At 50.6% G+C, this 25,169-nt stretch overlaps 1 protein-coding gene, 1 long non-coding RNA gene and 1 pseudogene across 2 annotated transcripts; 1 reads left to right on the top strand and 2 right to left on the bottom strand.

Annotated features, from left to right (window-relative positions):
- Window positions 1–933: 933 nt before the first annotated feature.
- On the bottom strand, window positions 934–1,910 carry LOC112445507 (tyrosine-protein kinase RYK-like; annotated as a pseudogene).
- Window positions 1,911–5,130: 3,220 nt separating this feature from the next.
- Window positions 5,131–11,853, top strand: LOC112445514 (uncharacterized). The gene is made up of 5 exons (XR_003033697.2): window positions 5,131–5,190; window positions 6,038–6,218; window positions 6,998–7,261; window positions 7,503–7,783; window positions 8,631–11,853. It is a non-coding gene; the product is annotated as an uncharacterized lncRNA (long non-coding RNA).
- Window positions 11,854–18,251: 6,398 nt separating this feature from the next.
- On the bottom strand, window positions 18,252–24,891 carry ULBP27 (UL16-binding protein 27; the record flags this gene model as incomplete). The annotated part of the gene is given in 7 exon segments (NM_001168616.1): window positions 18,252–18,738; window positions 19,553–19,685; window positions 20,290–20,565; window positions 20,804–21,074; window positions 24,856–24,865; window positions 24,867–24,886; window positions 24,889–24,891. Coding segments are annotated over 6 exon segments (696 nt in total), but the record flags the coding sequence as incomplete, so codon positions are not given.
- Between the last annotated feature and the right edge of the window lie 278 nt (window positions 24,892–25,169).

Below are 25,169 nucleotides of genomic sequence, written 5' to 3'. Positions count from 1 at the left end.
TCAACCTAATGAAAGTGTTATCTAGAAAATATTCCACATCATTAAGTCTGTCTTAGAAAGTTCAGATGCTATGGCATTCCTAAGGCACAGTGTTCTGGAAGACAATGTGCTTCTGCGGTGCTGGGTGATGTATGTGACTGGCCGGCTCCACGTGGGCCTCAGCAGGCACCATCCCCCTGATGCTGGGGGACTGTGAGAGGACAGTCAGACACAGACCCCCAGGGCTGCATGGAACCCTGTGAGACACTGGGCCAGCTGCTGGAACTGGGCTTCTCCTCCGAATCTAAGGCCCAGCACAAGCCATCACAACAAATGGTTCATCAGGACAGTTGATAGGCTGGGCTATTTGATGACCTTCTTTCATATCTCTAAAGAGTCGACATCCGTGTAGGGTATTTGATCCAGAACCATGAGCTCCTACACTATCACTCTGAAGGCCCACACATCACTAGCACTGGAGAACAAAAATAAATTATTTTTTTCATATCTATCTTTTTTTGGCTGTACTGGGTCTTAGTTGTGGCACTTGGGATCTTTTTGCAGCATGAAGACTCTTAGCTGCAACATGCTGACTTCTTAGTTGTAGCATGTGGGATCCAGTTCCCCGACAAGAGATCGAACCGGCCCCTTCATTGGGGTGTGGAGTCTTAGCAACTAAATCACCAGGGAAGTCTGGAGACCTCATTTTAACCCAGACGTTCAAGAGCCATCCATTGATCCAACGTTTTCATTGGTCCTCCAGACAGTGAAGTCATGGGGAACAGACTCTGGAGAGGGGCCATCTGTATCTTAACTTGAGGTTGTCATCAATGGCAGAGCTCCTAGCAGCCAGGTCTTTGTGGAGGACTTCTCTTCTGACCAGGTAATCCATTCCACAGGCAATCTGACCTTGTGGACCAGGTCCTGTTGGAATTGCCTGCGATTATGGCCTCTACTAATTTGTGCTGCAGGCTCCCCTGGTGGCTCAGACAGTAAAGAATCTGCCTGTAATTCAGGAGACCCAAGTTTGATCCCTGGGCTGGAAAGATCACCTGGAGAAGGGATTGGCTACTCACTCCATTAATCTTGCCTGAAGAATTCCTTGGACAGAAGAGTTTGACTGACTAATACACACAGACACACAATTTGCAATGCTGTGAAAACTATTTATGATTCTCCCAATTCATGTAAGGCAATATCACCAGGGGTTTTCTCTATCTTCTATACACACAAGGGAAATAGGAGGAAGATTTCTGTGATGAAGATCTCACAGCTTGCAACGTTCAGGGAGTATTGTCACCTGAATTTCAGAAGCTTAATCTCTGATTTTACAAATGATTGCTGTTCTTTATTTGGATCTTTTTCATCTACATAAATCCCATGGAAAATACGCCCTAAACTACCTTCTTGGAGTACATCCTCTCCATGGATAGAATTATCCTCTCCTTGGATATTTCATACCCTTTCACCTTAGCTCTGGCCTCCAAAAGAGGGGCACTTCTCAAGACACTCCTCTACCCACCCACAAGGTAGGATAATAGGATGGAAGTACCATTGTTGGGTGTGTCTCCTCTCAGATATGTCTGAGACATGGCTGAGACAACTCTTGGGAACTACTGGACACTGATGCTGTCTTCCAGTTCAATTCTTGTCACACTATGAAGGTTCAAAACAGCTAATATTATTACTACAAGAAATATAACTGCAGGGCAAACCCCTGTGCTGATACAAAACACACGGGTAGAAGAAGCTGGAGCTGCACGAACAGGATCATAAATAGTTCTGCTTTTTTGTAGCACATTTTCCTTCCTTTCAAATTTTTGAAGAAGGGAAGTTTTTGAAGAATTTACTGTCAAGTTGAGCTGCATTTAGTATCATAACCTCATCATCTACTTTGCAGAAAAGGAGAGCTAGAGCCAAATCACTGATATAGTGCGTGGAAATACCCCCACCCCGTTTGCTACTCGCACCCCAACCCCAAGCAAGCAGAAATGCTGGCCTGGGGCAGGTCCACGAAACTGTCTACCTGGAAACCTGCTTATATTCAACTTGGACTCTGCAGGCCAAGTGAAAGGCAGGACATCTGTTTCGCTGGGTACGAATAGGTTAAAGGATAGACGTAGTGTCCCACAAGATCACTTCTCTAATAAAAAAAAAGTTCTTCGTCTAGACCAATGAGCCAGGGCACCTGGTCCCTGATCAGGAAAAGGCTCACACCCGCCTCCGGGGTCGGGGATGGAGCGGCGCCGCGGAGCCCAGGGGTCGGGGGTGCAGCCGCGCAGCGAGCCCGGGATCTGGAACGAACCGCGCCGCGGAAGCCCGGGCCGGGGAAGGAACCGCGCCGCGGAGCCCGGGGATCACGGGTGGGGCCGCGCAGCGGAGCCTCGGGGTTCGGAGAGGAGCCGAACCACGGAGTCTCGGGAATCCGGGAGGAGCCGCGCCGCGGAGCCCCGGGATCGTGGGTGGAGACGCACCGCGGAGTCTCGGGGATCTGAGAGGTGCAGCGCCGCGAAGCCCCGGGATCGCGAGTGGAGCCGCACCGCGGAGACTCGGTGGTCCCGGATGCAGCCGCGCCGCGGAGCCCCGAGATCGGGGAGGAGCCGCGCAGCGGAGCCCGGGGGCCGGGAGTGGAGCCAGCAGCTGAGGCTCGGACAAGAGCAACTCAAGCACGTTTCAGCCGGGAGGGCGCGGCCGCCGCCGCCGCCTGGGCACCCGGGTCTGCTCTGCATTTATAACTTACGGCCAGGAAAGAGCGCTGGTCCTTCAAGGGCCGGGAGATGGAGCGACCAGAAGGGTCTCTGTTGCACAGGTCGGGGCGGGAGGGTGTGCTTTTCGGGGTGGGTCTGGGTCCCTTCTCCCCGGGAAGGCTGACTGGTCCCAAACGGCCCTGCTCCAGGGCTCCCACTTCCCAGGGGCGGGCTGGACCCTTGGGGGGTTTCAACCGCACTTCCTGCCGCGTCCCAGCCCCCTCTTCTCCCAGCGTCACCTCCCAAACTCCCGGCATTACTACTACACCCAAGGTACCCCTGTTCTGGCCCAGAGAGCCGGCAAGAAGCCGGGAGGAGCCACCGAGGAGCAAAGGGGCCGAGGGAAGGGAAAGAGGAGGGGGCGGCGGCGACACGCTGCAAGAAGTTTCGCGAAGCCCCACGGACACCACCCCCATCCCCTTTCCGGGTCAGAACCCATCCAACCTCCTCGCGTTCCCCCGCAGGTTCATCCCCGAACTCACCGCTGGACGTCCCGCTGAACAACACAATCAGAAGCAAAACGAGGAAGCCAAGACTGCTCTTGGAGCCACCCATTTCTCCCTTTGCCACCTGGATCCCAATATTGCAGGAGTGCGAGGCTGCCGAGTCAGAACCCGCGATCCTCTCCCGCTAGCCGGCAGCTGCGGCCTGGACCTCCGCCTCTGCTCTGACTGCCTGAGCGCCTCCTCCGCCTCTGGTCTGACTGCCTGAGCGCCTCCTCCGCCGACAGGCCCCGCCCAGGTTACCGCTAGGAGGCTCCTCGACCGGATCTGGGCGGGGACTCCTGCCTGCTCCCTCATTCACACGCCTGCCTTCCTGTAAAGCAGCCTACCCGCCTTTTACACTGGGCGCCCACGTGCGCTGGTTACAGGAGACCGCAACGCTCTTGTTCCTTCAATTCAGTTCAGTTGCTCACTCCTGTCCGACTCTTTGCGATCCCATGGACTGCAGCACGCTAGGCCTCCCTGTCCATCACCAACTCCTGCAGTTTACTCAAACTCTTGTCCACTGAGTCGGTGATGCCATGCAACCATCTCATTCTCTGTTGTCCCGTCTCCTCCCGCCTTCAATCTTTCCCAGCATCAGGGTCTTTTCCAATGAGTCAGTCCTTTGCATCAGGTGGCCGAAGGATTGGAGTTTCAGCTTCAAATCAGTCCTTCCAACGAATATTCAGTACTGATTTCCTCTAGGATGGACTGGTTGAATCTCCTTGCAGTCCAAGAGTCTTCTCCAACACCACAGTTCAAAAGCATCAATTCTTCCGCGCTCAGCTTTCCTTACAGTTCAACTTTCACATCCATACATGACTATTGGAAAAATCATAGCTTTGATAGACGGACCTTTGTTAGCAAAGTAACGTCTCTGTTTGCAATATGCTGTCTAGGTAGGTCATAACTTTCCTTTCAAGGAGTAAGCGTCTTTTAATTTCACATCTGCAATCACCATCTGCAGTGATTTTGGAGCCCAGAAAAATCAAGTTAGCCACTGTTTCCACTGTTTCCCCATCTATTTCCCATGAAGTGATGGGACCAGATGCCATGATCTTTGTTTTCTGAATGTTGAGCTTTAAGCCAACTTTTTCAGTCTCCTCTTTCACTTTCATCAAGAGGCTCTTTAGTTCTTCTTCACTTTCTTCCATAAGGGTGGTGTCATCTGCATATCTGAGGTTATTGATATTTCTTCGGCAATCTTGATTCCAGCTTGTGCTTCTTACAGCCCAGCGTTTCTCATGATGTACTCTGCATAGAAGTTAAATAAGCAGGGTGACAATATACAGCCTTGATGTACTCCTTTTCCTATTTGGAACCAGTCTGTTGTTCCATGTCCAGTTCTAACTGAGCTGCCCTTGTAAGGAATGCCATCCATGAAGGACTGACTTGAGGCAGCTGGACAGGTGGCCAGGGTGACATCGATTCAGGAAACCCAAGATGCGATGGTAGAGAAGAGAGGGGCGGAGCCAGAGCGCCTGAAAACTCGCCCAGGGGAAGGACGGAGAAATCGCCCGTGGCTCCTTGGCCGGGTCTCGTCCCAGCTCGTGGGTCCCCGAAGGCACCGCGGCGGCGCCCAGACTGACAACCGGAAAGAGCCTCGTCATCACCCCGCAACCCTGGGCACTTCCTTACAAAGACTCACTCACCGACCGGGCGGGCCTCCAGGGGCGCCTTCCCCCGAGCGCAGCACCTCGGCCCGGGGCCCCTCTTCCGCGCCCGCCCGGGATCCCCGCTCCAGCGAGGAGGCCTTTCCGAACGCCGCCGGCCGAGCTTCCCCCGAGCCGGGGCCACTAGGCTTCGGGCCGAGATTCGAAAGAGCGATTCAAACTGAAAACCCCGAGGAGAGTTTCAGGATTTTCTTGTGGTTGTTCTCTCGGGGTTTCAACCTGCTCAAAAGCGACCTTGGCTGGACCGGGCAGGCCAGGACCGCGCCCCGCCGATAGCAGGAGCCGGGTGCGGAGAAGGAGTGGGCGGTGAGTGCGAACCCAGGACGGGCCCCCGCAAATGTTCTGTCTTCTCTCGCCACAACGAAGCCACCAGCCCGGAGACCGCGGGGTTGAGCCACCTGCGCGGCTGATGTCGTGCTGGAGACGGGTAGCGCAGGGGAGGGGGCTGGGAAAGGCGGGAGGGGGCCGCTGCTGCTTGACTCGGGAAAATCCGTCAATGTTTTGCGGTGAGCTTGCTCCTCGGGGCCCTGGGAGGACTTTGCCACTTGCGGGTGATCAAAGGATAATAAATTCCCGGCTGTTCTGGAGCTCGGCTCCAACAGGACTATTGGACTCTGTTGTACACCCTCCTCCGATATGACAGACCTGGTGGGGTCGGCCGCTACTAGTTTGGTTAACAGAAGGAAATGACAACCCACTCCAGTATTCTTGCCTGGAGAATCTCATGCACAGAGTAGCCTGGCGGGCTACAGCCCATGGGGTCGCAAAGAGTAGGACACGACTGAGTGACTAACATGTAGTGAATCGTTATCATTACAGAGAAGGTTTGAGAGGTTAGGATGGAAAGTGGATGTAGGGGAAAAGAAGGGATAACTGAGCAGGAGATGGCAGCGGCTGTGGGGTGGGGGTGAGGGAGGAAGGAGTTCAAAGAAAGATTAGAGCAGGAAGTGGTTCAAGGAATGAGCAGAAGAGCCAACAGAACGTGGGCTTTTCTTGCTCACACCAGAAAAGGGCTGTTTTGGAGAGAGGATAGTTATTCAAAGTGAATTTGGCTTTGTAATGTCATGAGTATTTTTTTTTTAATGAGAAATTACATTTGAAACTTAAGAAATACTTCCTGGGTATAAGTGTTATTTTTCTTGTTTTTCAACAGGGCTTCCTCAGTCTAGGACTGAAGACTTTGGGCGGTGCCAGGAGACAGAGGTATAGACACACCCCAGGCTACTTTTTGCTGGTCACTCTCCTAAAACTGCAGGGAAGAATGCCACTGGCACAAACCACAGGTCATCTTTTGCTGATACTGCTGCTGATAGAAGCCAGGAAGACTCCGGGCAGTGAGTGTCCTGGATCTGGGGCTCTGGTGGGTGAGGGGGACATGACACAATGGGGAGGGAAGGAGCTCCACCCTGGTGGGCCCCTGTCCACCTGCTCTTAGGATGGTGAGGGTGTGGTTTAGTTGGACTGGCTGCCCAGGAGGTGACACCCTGCCTTCCAGGACCCCACCCAAGGCATGGTGCCTGGGCCTGTGCTCCTGTAGCAGCTTTCCCTCTCCTGGCAAGTCCCACCTCCTACTCCAGTAAAACTTTCCTGATGACTAGGGACCCATCGTGAATGTGGCATGTGTCCTATGGCATCCTTCTCCCCATTCTGTTGAAAGTCTTATCTGTTCAGATAGATTTTAAGTCTCTAGAAACCAGACACTGTCTTCTGTTTTTGCTGCCTCACAAGCTGGCATGTGCATACTTAGTCACTTAGGTGTGTCCAACTCTTTGCCACCCTACGGACTCTGTAGGCTCCTCTGTCCATTCTCCAGGCAAGAAAAATGGAGTGGATTGCCATTTCCTTCTCCAGGGATCGAACCTGGGTCTCCTGCATTGCAGGCAGATTCTTTACTGCCTGAGCCACCATATATCAGATAAATCTTCCTGCTAATAGCATATGGACGGAGAAGATCCACGGTGGCATCAAAGTGTTTAACTAAAGCTCAGACAGTTAAAGGTGGGGCAGGACTGAGGATGCAGCAGAGGAGGGGATCTGGGATAGAGACCCCTCCCTCTGCAACCAGGCCCTGGAGGAGGAAACTCCCAGCCATACCTGTGGTTTTCTCTCACAGATGCCCACTCTCTGTGCCTTGACCTCACTGTCAAATCTCAGTCCAGACCTGGCCAGCCCTTGTGTCAAGTCCAGGGCTCCGTAGACACAAAGCCTTTCCTCTGGTATGACAGTGACAGCAACAAGGTCAAACCTTTGGGTTTCCTGGGAAAGGAGGTAAACGACACGAAAGCGTGGACTGAAATAAGCCAAACGCTGGTAGCAGCAGGAAGAGAGCTCAGGATGGTCCTGCCTGTCATCAAACTGGACAAAAATGAGACGAGGGGTAAGTATGGGAAGGGGGTGGGGAGCTGGAGACAGCAAGAGAAAGAGTTCATGCAGGGAGGGGATTCCTGTGAAAGGACTGAACAGGATCCAGCCTTAGAGACCCGGTGGACCTGATGGGTAAAATGGGGCAGGTCATGGTCAGAAGATCACGAGCCCCTAGATGTGCAGACACACTTGAGTGACTGGGGAGGATGGACTGTGGAGAGTCCAGAAAGATTCATTGTGTGTGGGGGGCACAGGTCCTCCCACCCTGCAGGTAAAGCTGTGTTGTCAACGTGAAGCCGAGCAATGCTCTGGTGCATCTTGCACTTCAGCCTCAATGGACAGACAGCCCTCCTCCTTGACACCATGAGCATAACCTGGACAGTCATCGATCCTGGAGCCACAGGCATCAAGGAGGAGTGGGAGAACAACCAGGAACTGGCAGAGTATTTCAGGACCATTTCAACAGGAGACTGCAGTTACTGGCTTTGGGAATTCCTGAAACACTGGGAGAAGATGCTGCTCCCAGAGCCCACAGGTAACAGACTGGGACGTGGGGGAGGTGGCAGCTCTCTTCAAAGGTCTAGTGCCTTCATGTGTGGATATGAGCACATATGTTTGTGTAATTGAAACTGTGATGATGGATGGAGTGACTGATCTCTTGGTGGACTTCCTGTCTGGAGAGTCAGTGATGGGCATAGCACAGAACTTGCCAGCATCCTCCTTTCCCAACCCACCTCCCTCAGCACAGGAGCCCCCTTCCTCATTAACCAATGACCCAGACCCCAGGCACTGCTCGATGGGCCCCAAACCTATATATGCATTATGTTTCCAGGCCTTCTCTCCCGCCTGTCGTACTGATCCTTTAAGCAGCTCCAATGTCACTTAATGAAGCCCTTATCCCTTCCCAGACAGAATTAAGTGCCCCCAGTTGTGTCCTCCTCAAAAAGGACTCCTCACAGTAAACACGTCCACCTGAAAGATAATCAGATGGACATTTGCTGTCTCAGTGACTCAGACAGTAAAGAATCTACCTGCAAGGCAGGAGACCTGGGTTCAATCCCTGGGTTGGGAAGATCCCCTGGAGTAGGAAATGGCAACCCACTCCAGTATTCTTGCCTGGAGAATCCCATCAACAGAGGAGCCTGGTTGGCTACAGTCCATGAGCTCGCAAAAGAGTCGGACATGACTGAGCAACTAACACATCTCGGGAGAGATATTAGCTCCACAAAGACAGAGCACAAGCCCATTAATCTTTCCATACCTGGACCTGAAGAGTGGCTTCACATGAGTCAGTAACTATATGGGGAACATGTGCTAAGGACAGCAGGTACTGAGGAAGGTGTATTCTTAGATTTGACAAGGCTTTTGCTTTTTCATTTTAGAACCAATAATAATGGCCCCAGATATCAGCCAGTCTGCATCCATCCGATTGGTCTCTTGCATTATCCTATTGATCATCACCCAGTTAGTTCTAATTGCTTCATCGTCATGAATATTATGAAGAAATCCGGGACCACAGCAGGTGAGAAGCCAGCCGGCCTCTGGCTCCTAGGCAAGTTTGTTCTGGTCAGGACTTGGGAGAGGTGAGCCACGGGTTTCACCAAGCCCCTGTCCACTGGAACCATCTTTATCAAGATGATGTTCTGTCTTTGTCTTTGACCCCCACACTTCCCTGTAGGGTTGGGAACCACTCTATTGTTGGGGTAGAAGAGGCTGGTGTGGGCAGCAGGACAGTGCAGTGGGAGTGGGGATGAAGACAAGTGTCTTCTCCTTTGGGGGCCCCGGGTACAAGATGTAGACGTGGTGGGGTGGGGTGTTGTCCTGAGATCTTACTCAGGCTTTCCCAGACCTTTGATTAAAAAAAACCTTTTGTTCTCTGATGATAGCATTCTCTAGCTCAACATTTTCCCCAGTGGTTCTAACAGCTATTCCATCATCTGGATGTTTCTCCCTGGACTATGAGAAGGTACAATGTTAAACCAACTCTGGGTGTCAAAAACTGACCCTTGATGACAGTCTGGCTGTTGATCTAATATACTACCTTCTACTCAGAGTGGGATTTAACAAGAAGCTAAAGAAGCCTATGCTTAAAAATTCCTTCACTTTCCAGGACTGTTGATGGGCCCTTAAGATGTATTGACTTGGTCATTTTGAGGATTTGCAAAAGTCAAATATTTGCTCACAATCAGTTAAAACTTCCAATGCTATTCTTTCCATCAGACTTGCCTTCATGTGGGGTAGAATTGGGGTGGGGGGCGGGGGTTGGCATTTTTTTAATTCTGTTAAGAAGATAATGCATTAGGGATATACTATGTGATTTAATGAGACATAATTTATGTGTTCACACTCACTTTCATGTATAGTTAAGTTACCGCATGCTTTTATGGGCTGAATGTTCTTCTTAATTCATGTGATGAAATCCTCACCTCCAGGAAGACTTGAAACCACTCAGTTGGTGGTGTGTGGTTATAGTCTGTGTTGTGGTACAATAGGAAGTGTACGTTTGGTCAGAGTCCTGGTTCCTGTATCAGGGTTTCTAAAACCCACATTTTGGTGTCATATTTGGTGTTCTGAGTATAGAAAAGTAGTTTTTCTTTAGAGACCTAGCAGACTAATACATATGCAGAAACCGCAATCAAGTGCTAACTGCCTAGATGTCATGACACAAGTATGAGGCTACCAGTTGAATTATCATGCAGATTAATATATGTATTAACATACTAACATGTTATTGCATGAAAATTTATCCAGGACAGAAGAAAGGATAAAGTGTGATATAGCCAGGAATGGAACACTATGATGCAATAAAGAAAGAATAAATTACCGCAGAAAAACCATAGATGCCTCATAAAAAGGAGTTGAGAGGCAAGTGCTGGACACAAAAGAATATATACACTGTGGTACTCCTATTTGTTGTGTTACATTATTGTGAAGTTTAACTGAATTGTTTTTTTAAGATGTATTTATTTTTGGCTGTGCTGGGTCTTCACTGCTGTGTGTGGGATTTCTCTACTTGCTGCTCTCTTGTTACGGTGCAAGAGCAGCTCACTGTGATGACTCTTCTCATAGCAGAGTGCAGGCTCTAGGCTGTGGGCTTCAGTAGCTGAGGCACACAGGCTCAGTAGCTGCAGTGCCCAGGCTCCAGGGCACAGCCTCAGGATTTGTGGCCCATGAGCTTCGTTGTTTCACAGCCTGTGGGATCTTCCCTGACAGGGACTGAACTCATGTCTCCTGCATTGGCGGGCAGATTCATTACCAATGAGCCACCAGGGAAGCCCCTAATCAAATTATTAAAAAGACATTCTAAGCTTGATTCTAAATCCTACCTCAATAATTTATGGATGAAGATTAGATGTTCCATGACTTACAACCAGGAAATTATGCATACTGGAAAAGATATTATTTAAAGGACTCTCCACAACCTAGATGGACCCTTATCAGGTGCTCTAAACTAGCTCATGCACAACAAAACTGAAGAGAATGAACTCTTGGATTAATATTTCCCACTTAGAAAGGGCGACTGCACTGAACTGGCTAACAGAGAACACTGCTGACCTCAGAAACACCTAAAAACAATGCTCAAACACAGAGGATGTTTGAGCTCATACATTCATACCAGGACGAGAAGAAGACAACATTGGAAAAAATTTTAACCTTTCAGTTTTCACTCATGTCTAGACAAACTTGAAGTTTTTTCCTGTCAGGAATATATTCAGTGATGCAGAGAATTGAATTATTCATTGTACCTTTTTTGCCCAGTGAGAATCACATGAATGTTTATTGAAACTCCTTTATTTTAGGGGCTCAAATGTGTTGAAGTCCTACCATTAGGTGAAGGAGATCTCACCTGGAAATAGGGTGTGTGCAGATGTAATCCAACCAAGGTGAGGTCAGGGTAGATTAGGTTGGGCTCTAATCCAAAGACTGGTGCCTTTACCAGGAGGCACACCTTGAAAGAAACGTGGACACGCAAAGAAGAGACGGATATAGGAAAACAAGACACACGAGCGTCATGGAAGGACAGAAACAGACACTGGGGCTACGCACTGCCAAGGGTTTCGGCAAGCACCAGTGCTGTGCACAGTACCTCAGTCATGTCCGACTCTGCGCTGCCATGGACTGCAGCCCACCAGGTTCCTCTGTCCATGGGGATTCTGCAAGCAAGAATACTGGAGTGGGTTGCCACTTCCTTCTCCATGCAGTCACCAGTAGTCAGGAAGAGAAAAGATGGAGCCTTCCTTAGAGCCTTCAGAGAGGACCCTACTGACAGCTTGATTTCAGACTTCTAACCCTCACAATCTTGAAAGAATAAATTTTGGTTGTTTCAAGCCATAGAGTTTGTGGTAATTTTTATAAAGACTTCACTGTCCCAACCAAGCTTGCGGGGGCTTAGGCTGCATTCCCAGCACAAAGGGAACTGGTGAGCAAGAAGGAAGGCAAGAGAGCAGTTTTAGAAAAGAGCCAAGAAACAGACCCAGGGACGTCTAGAAATGTGACACCTAGTAGACGAGGAAAGAAATACCAGCGAAGGGTACACTGCTCAATACGTGACAGTGGGAGAACTGGCTGATCCTGTAACTAAAAGAGGATTTCTATTTAGCACAACACACAAACGTTCATTTTAGGTTGATCAACGCATGAAGGTGACTGTTCGTGCAGGCTCGGGGCTGTATGCCAATAGGAGCACGTTTACTGAGTAGTTTTAGATATGGGGCTGGGGCATTAAAAAGGAGACGGCACGTTTCCAGGTAGGACCCAGACAGAGACCTAAAATCCCTGCTCGGCCCTGGGGCGGAGTCCTGGCAGCCAGCCCCTTCCCAGAACCACCCCGAGCTGTGTGTGGCTTTGCGGCAGCTGGAAGGCCCAGTATCTTGGGGAGAACTGGTCAGTGTGACTGTGTGTGTGTGAGAGAGAAAGCGAGAGACAGAGAGAGAGGGTATGCGTGAGAGGAGGAGGGCAGAAGAGAGGAATGATTGTGTTAGGTGCTCAGTCATGTCTGCCTCTTTGCGACCCTGTGCGCTGTAGCCCTCCAGGCTCCTCTGTCCATGGGATTCTCCAGGCAAGAATACTGGAGTGGTTGCCATTTCCTACTTAGGTGTGTGTGGGGCAGTGCCACTAATTTGTGATAGGAAGGTGAATGTGAAGAGAGGGAGGGAATGCTGGAAAGAGTGTGTTGGATGTGTGGGGAGCAGCCACAACTGGTGTGTGAGAATGTTGGGAACCTTGATGTGTGTGTCTGTGTGTGACTGTGGACAGCTGAGCCTGGGACAGAAGGGGAGAAGACAGTATGCATATGCAGAGGGCCCGGAGGGGGATGCCCTGGGGGACCCAGAGAGGAGGAAGAGAGTGAAGGGAAATGGCTGTGAGGGGAAAGTTTCTGGATGGCAGTGGAAGTAGACGGGAGCCTTCTGTGTGGAATTTGTGTGAAGGAGTGTGTACAGACAGTGTGAGGAAGCCAGGGTCCCTGAGGGAAGGGAACGCGGTGTGACTTTGCAGAGAGTGGAGAGCCAGTGGGGCAGGCAAGCAGGCACTTGTGTGTGAAAGAAAATGTGTGGGGGGTGGGGGATGGGGGGTGCACAGAGGGAAGGGGGTGTGAGGAGACCTGCATGGAAAATTTCAGGAAGGGTGACGTGCACAAGGGTGGAAGGAGTGTAAGTGAGAAGCATGAAGTCTATGTGGGGAACACGTGTGTGTGAGGGGGCTGTGTGGGAGGCTGGAGAGTCAGGCTGGGCTGTGGGTGATGGAGGGCAGTGTGAGGGCGAGGGGGCTTGTATGTGTAACTGTGGGGGCTGAAGTGTGGGAAGACAGGTGTGCATGGAGAGTGTGGGGTGAGCAGTGTGTCAGGACTGTTGCTGAAGAGGCCTCAGTGGTGACCGGCTCCCCAGCTTCTCCTTTCTCTGGGCCCCGACCCTCTGGCCTGGACCCCAAGGTTCCAAGGGAACCGAAAAACTGGCAGGGACAGGGAAGAAGCTGATACCCCCTATCATGTACTTTCTTTTTTTAGCTTGAAACACCACACAAGAATATCTGCCTTGTGACAGGTGTCAACTGGGGTCACCTGCCTTCACCAGCTGACACCTCCCCCAGGCCCAGGGGCTGAACTGCATTCTCTCCCTCAGTTTCTAGTCAGCCTGGGGCTTCCCTGATAGCTCAGTTGGTAAAGAATCCACCTGGAATGCAGGAGACCCCGGTTTGACTCCTGGGTCAGGACGATCCTCTGGAGAAGAGAAAGGCTACCCACTCCAGTATTCTGGCCTGGAGAATTCCATGGACTGTACAGTTGGACCTGACTGAGTGACTTTCACTTTGGAGCCTCTGAGCAATAGGATTCCCTTCAATCCCCACCTGCCTACTAAGCTCAGGGGGAGGGACTCCTGTGGGGGGCAAGACAGGTGGACGAGGGGACCCAACCCTCTCCACCACGCCCCTCCCACCTCTCCAGGCCCAGACTCCTCACTGTTCCCCAACTCCTTCCTCCCCACCTCGCCCTTCTCCCCACCTTCCCTCATCTCTTACCGCTCATCGCAGATGTTCTCAAATCTCTCCAGTAGCTCTGGTGGGGAGCCAGGAGCCTGCATGGCAAGACCCCCGGACCCACCCTCAGACACTCACAGCCCATGTGTCCTGGGAGGGAATAGAAGCACCTTCCACAGAAAAGTGGGGACTTGGGAGCCTGAGCTGTGACCTTGGAGACTACTCCCCAGCAGCTTTTAAATGCAACCTGCCCTCCCTCCCCCCGCCCTCCCCCTCCCTCTCCCTTTCCCTCTCCACCCCAACCACACTCCACCCCACTCCTCCCACACCACCCCTTGGCCCCCCTCCAGGAAACCCTGGAGCCAATACCCACCTTGCCAAGCCCTCCCTGCTGTCCTGAAGAGGTCGCCCTAGTACTTACCACTACTTTCCACGGGATGGTTTGTTTTTTCAGTTAGCTTATTAACTGCGGGATTCAGACAGGGTCACATATTTTTTTTTCACATGTCCTGCCCTTGGCACTCTCCTTTCCATGTAGCTGATTCCTCTCCCCAATGTGTGTTAGGGCTACTGTACTGGCATCAGCATGTACCCTGGGGAAGTCCTCAGCCATAGTGGCTACAGAACATCAGGGGTTAAATGGAGACATCAGTGAGGATGGGGGAAGGGTGGAAAGACACTAAGTCTGGGGTCCCCTCTGCCTGTCCTGCCTTTCAGGGGACTTGAACCCCGTGTCTTAGACACCAGGCTTTTGAGAGCGCCCTTCCTCCCTTAGTCCCATGGGATTGCTATAACAAGTAACCATACATTGGGTGGCTTACAAACAACAGGAAAGTTTTCCCCATGGTTCTGGAATCTGGTAAGTCGAAGATCAAGGCACTGGAAGATGTCTGGTTCACAGAAGGCTGTCTTCTCACGGTGCACTCACCTTGTGGAAGGGTGGAGGGAACATAGGGTCATTTTCTACAATGGTTCTCACCCATTATTTCGACTGTGTGGATCACAACAAACTCTGCTAAATTCTTAAAGAGATGGGAATACCAGACCACCTTATCTGCCTCCTGAGAAATCTGTATGTGGGTCAAGAAGCAGCAGTTAGAACCGGACATGGAACAACAGACTGGTTCCAAATTGGGAAAGGAGTACGTCAAGGCTGTATATTGTCACCCTGCTTACTTAACTTATATGCAGAGTACATCATGCTACATGCTTGGCTGGAAGAAGCACAAGCTGGAATCAAGACTGCCAGGAGAAATATCAATAACCTCAGATACGCAGACAACACCACCCTCACAGCAGAAAGGAAAGAGGAAGAAAAGAGCCTCTTGATGAAAGTGAAAGAGGAGAGTGAAAAAGCTGGCTTAAAACTCAACATTCAGAAAATAAAGATCATGGCATCTGGTCCCATTACTTCATGACAAATAGATGGGGAAACAATGGAAACAGTGACAGACTTTATTTCCTTGGCCTCCAAACTCATTGCAGATGGTGACTGTAGCCTTGAAATTAAAAGATGCTTGCCCCTTGGAAGAAAAGCTATGACCAACCTAGATAGCATATTAAACAGCAAAGGCATTATTTGGTGACAAAGGTTCATCTAGTCAAAGCTATGGTTTTTCCAGTAGTCATGTATAGGTGTGAGAGTTGGACCATAAAGAAAGCTGAGTGCCGAAGAATTGATGCTTTTGAACTGTGGTGTTGGAGAAGAGTCTTGAGAGTCCCTTGGACTGCAAGGAGATCAAACCAGTCAATTCTAAAAGAAATCATTCCTGATTATTCATTGGAAGGAATGATGCTGAAGCAGAAGTTTCAATACTTTGGCCACCTGATGTGAAGAACTCATTGGAAAAGACTCTGATGCTGGGAAAGATTGAAGGCAGGAGGAGAAGGGAACTACAGAGGATGAGATGGTTAAAAAGCATCACCAACTCAGTGGACATGAGTTTGACCAAGCTCCAGGATTTGGTGATGGAAAAGGGAAGCCTGGCGTGCTACAGTCCACAAGGCCACAAAGAGTCAGACATGACTGAGAGACTGAACTGTATTGAAAGGAACACATCAATCATTTCCCACACACCCATCTTCTGATACCATCACATTCAGGGCCAAAGTTGCAACAGATGAATTTTGTGGGGCACATGAAGAGTGAGCCAGCACTCCCCATGCCAGCTAGTACCTGAGTTCTCTCACAGACACTTAACTTGGCTACAACTTCATTGTCACTCCAGCCCTGATATGAGATGGAGGCTCCACAGAGGCATTGGAGAAACAGATTTTCCTTCATTATGACAATAACAGGCCCAAATCCTTGCTTCTCTTGGAGGAAAATTAATGCCTTGAAGGCCTGCTCAGAACAGACCCAGACCCTGGGGGAGACATGGGGCAAGGACTCAGAACCTGAGGCCGTTCAGCTGGAGAATTGTGGGCCCAGGGTAAGAGGTGGGAACCAGGGCCTAGACACCACCAGGGGAAGGAGAATGTGTGTGTGCTTAGTAGCTCAGTCGTGTTCAACTCTTTGCGACATGGACTGTGGCCCACCAGGCTCCTCTGTCTGTGGGATTCTCCAGGCACGAATACTGGAGTGGGTTGCCATGCCCTCCCCCAGGGGAGCTTCCCAACAGGGACTGAACCCAGGTCTCCCGCATAGTAGGCAGATTCTTTACGGTCTGAGCTATTGAGACACCACAGAAGCAACTTAAATGACAATCGACAAATGAATGGATAAAGAAGATGTGGCGGGGGCTTTCTGGTGGGTAGTGATAGGAATTCTCCTGCCAATGCAGGGGACACAGGTTTGATCCCTGGTCAGGGAAGATCCCACATGCCACAGGACGACTAAACCCATGTGCTTTGGAAGCCCAAGCAAACTAGAACCGGTGCTTTGCAACAAGAGGAGCCACTGTAATGAGAGGCCTGTGCACACCCACCCTGCTCTGTCTCCGAAAGGCTGTCCTTGTTGCCCAGGAGGTTCCCTGGATCCTGGGGCCGAGACGCTTTAGCTCTTACTGCTCATTCTCTGACATTTATTCTCCTTCCCCCTTCAAGGAACCTCACACTGATCAGAATGGCCATACTGAAAAGTCTATGAGTTTGAGTAGGCTCCGGGACTTGATGATGGACAGGGAAGCCTGGCGTGCTGCAGTCCATGGGGTCACAAAAATTTGGACATGACTGAGCGACTGAACTGAACTGAACTGAAGGAGGCAAAAACTGTAAAAACAGGTACCAAAGTTATTACTGGAGACATACAGAAATAGTTCGTTTATTTAAGAGGGAAGCAAGGTGGAAATGTATACCCAGAAAGGAGTGCAGGCGTCCTGAATGAGCAATACAAAGAAGCTAGGCTAGGGATTTAACATACACATACATGTCTCTATCTTCCCTGGTGGCTCAGTTGGTAAAGAATTTGCCTGCAATGCAAGAGACCCGGGTTCAATCCCCGGGTCAGGAAGATCCCCTGGAGAAGACAATGGCAATCCACTCCAGTGTCCCTTGCCTGAAGATTTCCATGAACAGACGAGCTGGTAGCTTACAGTCCATGGGGTCCCAAAGAGTCGGACATGACTGTGTAACTAACCTTCTTTCACTTTCACTTCCATACATGCATCTTTTCTTCCCCAACTCCCCTCCCATCCCCACCCAGGCTGCCACATAACATTGAGCAGAGTTCTATGTGCTATACAGTAGGTCCTTGCTGGTTATCCATTTTAAATAAATCAGTGTGTGCATGTTGATCCCAGACTCCCTAACTATCCCTTCCCCCCATCCTTTCCCCCTGGCAACCATAAATTCATTCTCTACGTATGTGAGTCTCTTTCTGGTTTGTAAGTAAGAGCACTTGTATCACGACTTTTTGGATTCTGAGTATGAAGGATGTCAGAAGGTGTTTCTGCTCCTCTGTCTGACGTATGTCGTTCAATATGACACTCTCCAGGTCCATCCATGTTGCTGCATAGGGCATTGTTTCATTCTTTCTGAGGCTGAGAAATACTGCCCTGTGTATATGTCCCACATCTTCTTTGCCCATTCATCTGTGGGTGACGTGTAGGTGGCTTCCAGGTCCCGGCTACTGTGAGCAGCGCTGCCGTGAACACAGGGTGCACGTGTCCTCTCAGACCATGTGTCCTCATAATCGCCAGGGACATCGAATCCCACAAGATGGACAAAGGGTGAAACGTCATGACCTCTCTTGGGGGTTAGAAAAACAAATCTTAAATACTTCAAGTTTTCTGGAGTACTGAGATTTTTATTTAAATAGCACTAGCATAATAAATAGGCTTCCCCAGTGGCTCAGATGGTAAAGAATCCACTGTCAAGGCAGGAGACACAGGAGACGTGGGTTCAATCCCTGAGTTGGAGACGTCCCCTGAGAAGGAAACAGCAACCCACTTCAGTATTCTTGCCTGGAGAATCCCATGGACAGAGGAGCCTGGCGGGCTACAGATCACGGGGTCAAAAAGAGTTGGACACGACTGAGCGACTAACACAGCGACTAATCGTGATAAATTATTAAGGGAAACAGTCATAAATAAAACTATCTTCTATTGAAAATAGGCTGAGGTGATTTCTCCAGACGCAGAAAGAATCCCTGAGTCCTGTAATAGCAGATGGTATTTTTCTTGCAATATCATTTGCAAGAACGAGGTCACGAGGCAGAGTCTATTATCCACAAACTAGAATACGATGAAAAATGTCCTGTTTGTGGAGCCTTCTTCAAGGACTTGAGCATTTCCGTGTAGAAATTCCATCACTTAGCACCAGGAGGAAATGGTGAAATAAATTGTTTCTGTTTTTTGTTTTTTTTTAGAGACACTGAGTGGGATTTCCCCAAATGTGATAAAGCCCATGAGGTGATGCATCTACTGTGTCACCGTAACCAGAAAACAGACCCAGGATTCATGGGGTCTGATCTCCTGGATCTAAAGTGAAGAGCAGGAGAGAGGCAGACAGAGCACCTGTCGCGCTTCCTGGGAGCACCGTCTCCTGCAGAAAAGAAAGACATGTTGGTCCAAGAGGCTGAGGAACTCCTGTCACTTTCCTGGGGCTGCACCTCTCCAGCCCCGCCCTCACTGAGGGGCTCCTATGTCCTCCACCTCCACCCCCACCCCAGGCCCAGCAGCTTCTTGTCACCTCCTCCTTCCTTCCTGCATCACAGAGGCACCCCAGGCCCTGACACCCGCTGCTCAGGCTCAGGACTGAAGCCAGTGAGGAATCAATCTGCTCCCTTTACTCAGGTCCGGATCCTCCCTCAGGGGGGCCTAACCAGGGAACAGGTCCGGGGAGGAGGGGCATTGCTTCCTGACAGCCTTGGGGGCTGCAGGCAAACCTCCTTCCTTCACTCCCCTCTAGCCTCTGAGCCAGCAGCACACACAGCTCTCAGGACCAGGGTCCCTGCCCCCCATCTCTTCCTGGTCCCCCCAGCTGGGCGCCTCCACCCCAGCTCAGGCCCACCATCCCCAGGCACTTCTGCTCAAGGCAGGGCCTCTCAGTGATGGAGGCTCTGGGTCCCCAGGAGGCTGCTGACGTGCAGGCCACAGGCTGAGTCCGAACTGTTGCTGCTCCTGGAGCACAGGCCTGGCCTCAGGCCTTCCCACAGTCTTTGCTGTGGGGCTCCTGCCTTGCTTGCTTGACCCAGGCCACTTCCTGTGAGAACGGGCCTTTGGAGTTGGGTCTTCAGTTCTTGCTCTCGGGTGATAGGTGGTCTTATCACCCTGGTCATTTCCAGGGTGAGGAGGTTCAGTGAGGGGCAGAGGTTGGCTGGGATTCACCTTCCCCATCCTCACTCCAGGCCCTGTGCCCCTGCCTTCCCTCTGAATTCTGCCCTCAGTACCTGCTCCTGGAAAGGACTCAGCCCAGGAAGACAATTATGATGAAACTGCTGAGAAGCACGGGGAGGATACAGGTGACGTGCTTGGTGGCTGTGGCCGTGGAGTTGACTCTGAGGGGAGCTTCAGTTGGTGATGCTGTAAGGAAAGTGAGAGTGAAGCCCTTGTTCCTACCCCTAAACTAAGCAGATGCCTTCTCAGCCCCCCTGACCCAGGTACCCCTACTATGCAGCCTGTTTGCACCCACACATGGAGGCCCTTGTGACAGGTCCTCAGGCGAGACGGGAGGGAGGGAGGAACCCGGTCCCCATGGGACTCTGACAGCTAATGAGTAAGCAAGATTTCCAACAGAGCCACTCAGTACTAATGTGACATCAGAGGTGGTGACATCAGGATGGAGTCCTCAGGAGCTGACAGCAGAGGTGCTATTGACAGATTTCCAGAAGTAGGATTGGTGACATTTAAAAGAAAGTTCTGGAAAGAGGGAATACTAAGAAGGAGATTGGAATCATAGAGATGCTCTCATGTTTAGGATCAGTGAGAATCCATGTTCAATTGTACAAAGGCCTGTGCTGTGAGGAGAGACGTCAGGAGCTGGAAGAGGAAGGAGGATTACAGAGCATCCCCGGGCCATTGTTCTCCCAGGACAGCTCACCTCTGACAGATCATTTTCACACACACAGAGAGGGGGGTCCATGTCACCGTGAGAGAACTACCACTTTCTCCTACTCTTCTCACTTACCCGCGGTCTTCAACATTTTCTCCCAGCGCACCAAGGAAGTGTGATACCAGCGCTGACAGTCTCCCATGGAGACCTTCTTGAAGAAGTCCATCACAGCTCTGTCATTTTCCCATTTCTCTTTCATCCGTCTCCCTTTAGAGTGAACCATTGTCCAGTATCCATTCTCCGAATCAAAGAGGAGGCACAGTTGTCCATTGAAGCCAAACTCCCAGGATGCACTGGTGTGTCCATTGTCTTCACGCCAGCATGTCATCCTGGCCTGCAGGGTGAGAGGGCCTGACCCCACCGAGGAAAAGAAAGAACTCAGCCTCTGAGCTTGAGAGATTCTTTGCCCAACCTGGGTCCACCTCCCCTGGGCCCAGCTAATCTGGTCCTAGTCTCTCCTGCAACAGCTGCTCTTCCCATTGGACTACTAGGGAAGGACAATATCCAATTTTTTTTTTTTTTACCTGAAAACAGTGGATGCAGCTAAGCCCCCAGTCTACTCCTCCTGCATTTGGACTTTCTAACTCACCCTCGTCTATGTGTTTCTCCGGTGTAACGTCAGGCATCTGCTCCTTGAGCAAGTCTCCAATGTCTCTGAGTGTGTCAGTCTGTGTTTCCCACGAGTTCATACTTTTCACTTCCTCTCCCAATGGACTCATGTACATGATCTTAGCTCTACCACAGTCATAGGAGAGAAAGACCTTTTGATCAACTTCTCCTTGAACCTCACACCATGGCTGACCATCTCTGGGCCGAGGATCAATGGTGACATTATAGGAAAGAGAATGAGCATCTGTGAAGGCAAACACAGTGAGGGTGAGGTTGGGGAAAAAGACCCTGAGGCCCCTTCCCCCAGTTATGTGAGAGCAGAGTAAAGTGCAGGGCTGGGCTGACAGAGCAATGACACCCCACAACACACACCACAGAGCCAGTGCCCCTCCTCTCCTTGTGGAGAAGGAGGAGTCCCCTGCCTGGCAAATTTCACACATCCTGGGTGTGTCCCCTTTTCCACCAGATCAGTTCTCAGCATAATAACCTTTGCAGAGACGTGCCAGGCTGCTATGCAGGAAAAGCCTAGATGACAGAGGACTGTCAGAATCTAACCCCATGTCCTGTGAGAGATGGGGAGCCTGTGGGGATGCTCCTGAGGAAGCAGGATGACAGGGAGAGGGGCAAAGAGGTGACGGGTGAGCACAGAACCCCAAGTTGGAGAAGGAAGAGTTTATAATTACGGATCACAGGACTTAGCAAGGCCGGGGAGATGCTCCTGATCTCCCACTAGGATGGGTCTTGGAAGCCTGGAGAAAGGCCTAGCCCACATGGCATGAAAGAGAAAATCCAGAACTTCTGAGGCAGGTGGTAGAGGAGGGGATCAAAGGCTCAGAGAAGTGAATCTGCCAGGGCAGACACGGTATGAAAGGGCAGGAAAGTGTGCAGGCCACCAGGCGCCATGGGAAAGCCTGATGGATTCTATGGAACCTGAGAGGAAAGCATGGATGAGAAGCATCTCCAATAGCTCAAGGATGACTTTTGTGGAAATCAGGGATGGTGATAGGAGACTGTGTTCCTGTGGGCTTCCGGCAGGAACAGGGATGGAAAATGGGGAAAGATCAGATTCCAGGTGGAGTACTGTATGTCAGGAGCAAAGTTGGTACAATGGTCAAAGTCATTAGTGAAAGTCACTCAGTCGTGTCTCACTCTTGTGACCCCCATGGACTATACAGTCCATGGAATTCTCCAGGCCAGAATACTGCAGTGGGTAGCCTTTCCCTTCTCCAGAGGATCTTCCCAATCCAGGGATCGAACCCAGGTCTCCCACGTTGCAGGCGGATTCTTTACCAGCTGAGCTACAAGGGAAGCCCAAGGATACTGGAGTGGGTAGCCTATCCCTTCTCCAGCGGATCTTCCAGACCCAGGAATTGAATGGGGGTCTCCTGTGTTGCAGGTGGATTCTTTACCAACTGAGCTATCAGGGAAGCTGAAAGTGATTAGAGAGTCCCAATGCCAGCCAGGGCCTGACTGCAGAGAGTACAATGCTGGCTCATAGCACAGGGTGATCCTAGAGGCAGAGAGATGGTCAGTGAACCTGGATGCAAACTGCTTGATTGAGAGACAGAAAACAAGGAGAGACAAACACAAGACTGGATGATCAGTAGGCTGAAGCAGCCATCCCTACCAAACATCCCTACCAAAATCTCCAGAACTGAGCTACTTCTCAGAAGGCATCACCAGAGAAAGAAGCCACGTCCCAGTGAGGAGGGCCCTTTCATCACCACAGCAAGTGCAGAAGTCCTTCCATACTCTCCCGATGAGCCACACGGTTATTTACTGGGGTAAGTAAGTCCAATACTTTGGCCACCTGATGCAAAGAACTGACTCATTGGAAAAGACCCTGATGCTGGGAAAGATTGAAGGATAGAGGAGAAGGGGACAACAGAGGATGAGATGGTTGGATGGCATCACCGATGCGATGGACATGACTCTGGGAGTTGGTGATGGACAGGGAAGCCTGGCAGGCTGCAGTCCATGGGGTCGCAAAGAGTGGACACGACTGAGTGAATGAACTGAACTGAACTGGAAGTGCAGAAGGAGAAACTACTCCCACATTCATTAGACCCAGTGTGTTACTAACACCACGCACAGGAACGGTAGCATGATCATGGCCCCCGTGCTGTGAAGTGATGCTCCGAGGACCAGGCAATTAATAGACACCTGTCCCAGGCCCTGCTAGCAGTGGTTATCTCTGGGTCCACAGATCCACTCAGTGTCCATTGCACACGTCCTGGACTTCTGACATGAATGCACAGTCTGTGTTGTTAGTAAACTGCCATGGGTGAGGTACCATAGTCGTGGATTCCACATTCATTCTTCTCACCCTGACTCCCCATCCCCCGATAGTACATGGAAACAGTATCACTCCTGGAGGAAATAATGAAAACGAGTACCAACCTACAATCTCCCTAGGCCTGCAGAGCTGTGGTCCCTATCTTATCTCCACTGAATTACCACTGAGGTCCTAGGTTCCCTCTAATGGTACATATGACACATTCCAGGCTTCAAAACCCTAGGTCTCTGCTGCAACTGCTGTCCTGGCACAAAGGCAGTCACAATTGATGAATGATGAGTGTGGCTGGACCTGCTTCTTGGGCAGATGACCCAACAGAACCGGTAACATCATAGCTTCCTGTGTTCAGAAAGGTGCTACATGCTGTAGGTGGCATTTTACTTGGAGGCTCACAACACAGACTCCTGGTGTCCTGAAGAAAGGACATACCACTTGCAGTGAGAAAGCCCATACCATTCAGTGTGGCTCCTGGTATGGTCCTGGGGCCTGGCAGAGACGAGGCCTCTGGTCATGGAATGTCAGAGTTGCCCATTATGATCTGGATTCACCAACCCCAACCATTAGTTCAGATAGGCCAGCCGTCATAGGATAGAAGTGATTATGTGGCTTGGCATAACCAGGGCTACAGGGAGAACAATAAAGATGTGCCAGCAGGTGACCTAGGCCTGACACCAGAGTTGATACAGGGCCACTATCCCCTGCTCACACCTGTGGCTTCATGCAGTATCCCCTATGGCTCCTTGAACCAAGGAAGCCAGACTATAGCAGAGGGGGTGCATTAGCCCATAACAGCCAGATCCACACTCCTATCACAGTCCCACCACCAGAAGCTACAAGGCAGGACACGGTAAGTTTCTGGTTCATAAACAGACAACTGAGGCAGCTCTTTGGATGCATTCTCTATCGGGATGGGTCACTCATTCCTGGGGTCAGAAACCAGGACAGTGGACAAGTCTGGTTCTCAGTTGATTTACACATTATATTTGGCTCCTGCTGCTCCACAAACATGGAAGCTCCTTTTGCACCCAGAGACAGATACCAAATGGCCTAAAGAGACCTCGAGATTTACTTTCTTCTGCAGAAAAAAAATCTGTCAACTCCTACCTTAATCAATAACCATTATAGGCTGCTGCTGTCCCAATTCCTAGACACTATGAATGTGGGACCAAAGGGTAGAAGTGGGGATGCCCAGCCTCACCCTCGAGCCCTGTGTCATACTCTGGGAAACCCTGTTCCTGTCCCTCCTAAGTTAGGTCCTGGGGGTCTGGTCGGGGGTTTTGCTGGGTGAATTATCAGACAGAGGGATAAGATGCCAGTTGAGAGAGGGCATGTTTAGATTCTCTTCAAGAGATAGGAAGCTGTTGGAGGCCCTGGGCTTCTTGGGACCATGGAAAAGTGGGTAATAAATGGTCTTGTAACCAAAAGGGCTCTAGGGGACCTTAGTGGGAAAGACCTGCCCCCGCCTCCCATGGTCTCTGTCTGCCTCTTGTTTGTAGAAAAGTTTCAGTCAGCCAGGCCTCCTGTGAGTCTCAAAACAGTGGTTTACGAGTTAAGGATTAGAACATGTGAAGATGGAGAAAGGAATACTCCTTAGGCTGGGAAACTGGTAACAATTTAGACTGTGACCAGCCACATAGCAGTGTCATGAAATTACCAGTTCCCTGAAAGATAACAAAGAGCTGACACAAGCCTCAAGTTGTTTCTACAGGAAAGCAGACCTCCAGCACAAAAACTGCTGGCTGCAAACACGCAGAACCCCAGACTGGTTGGAACCATAATTTGGTGGTGCACAAACGTTCGCCTTGTGCCAACCACCCTGACTGTGCTCAAGACGCTGATGCGCCCGCAGCTGCCACCTCTGCCCCCTTTCTAACCTGGAAACTTGGAGGCGGTCTGAAAACATTAGGTCACTATTTCCCAGGGCTCCTGAACAAACCAGCTTCTCCTTTTCCACCACTTGTTAACTTCACAGTGGTAGCATATGGTCATAACCAGCTTCATATTTAGTAACGGCCTGAACTGCGTTGTGGAAAGGGAATCTTCTCTCTTT

This window comes from Bos taurus, unplaced genomic scaffold (genome assembly GCF_002263795.3).
Source record: "Bos taurus isolate L1 Dominette 01449 registration number 42190680 breed Hereford unplaced genomic scaffold, ARS-UCD2.0 Leftover_ScbfJmS_1639, whole genome shotgun sequence".
In the NCBI taxonomy this organism is placed as follows: Eukaryota; Metazoa; Chordata; class Mammalia; order Artiodactyla; family Bovidae; genus Bos; species Bos taurus.
The sequence above is the reverse complement of the archived record's forward strand: the minus strand, read 5'-3'. Positions and strand labels throughout refer to the sequence as shown.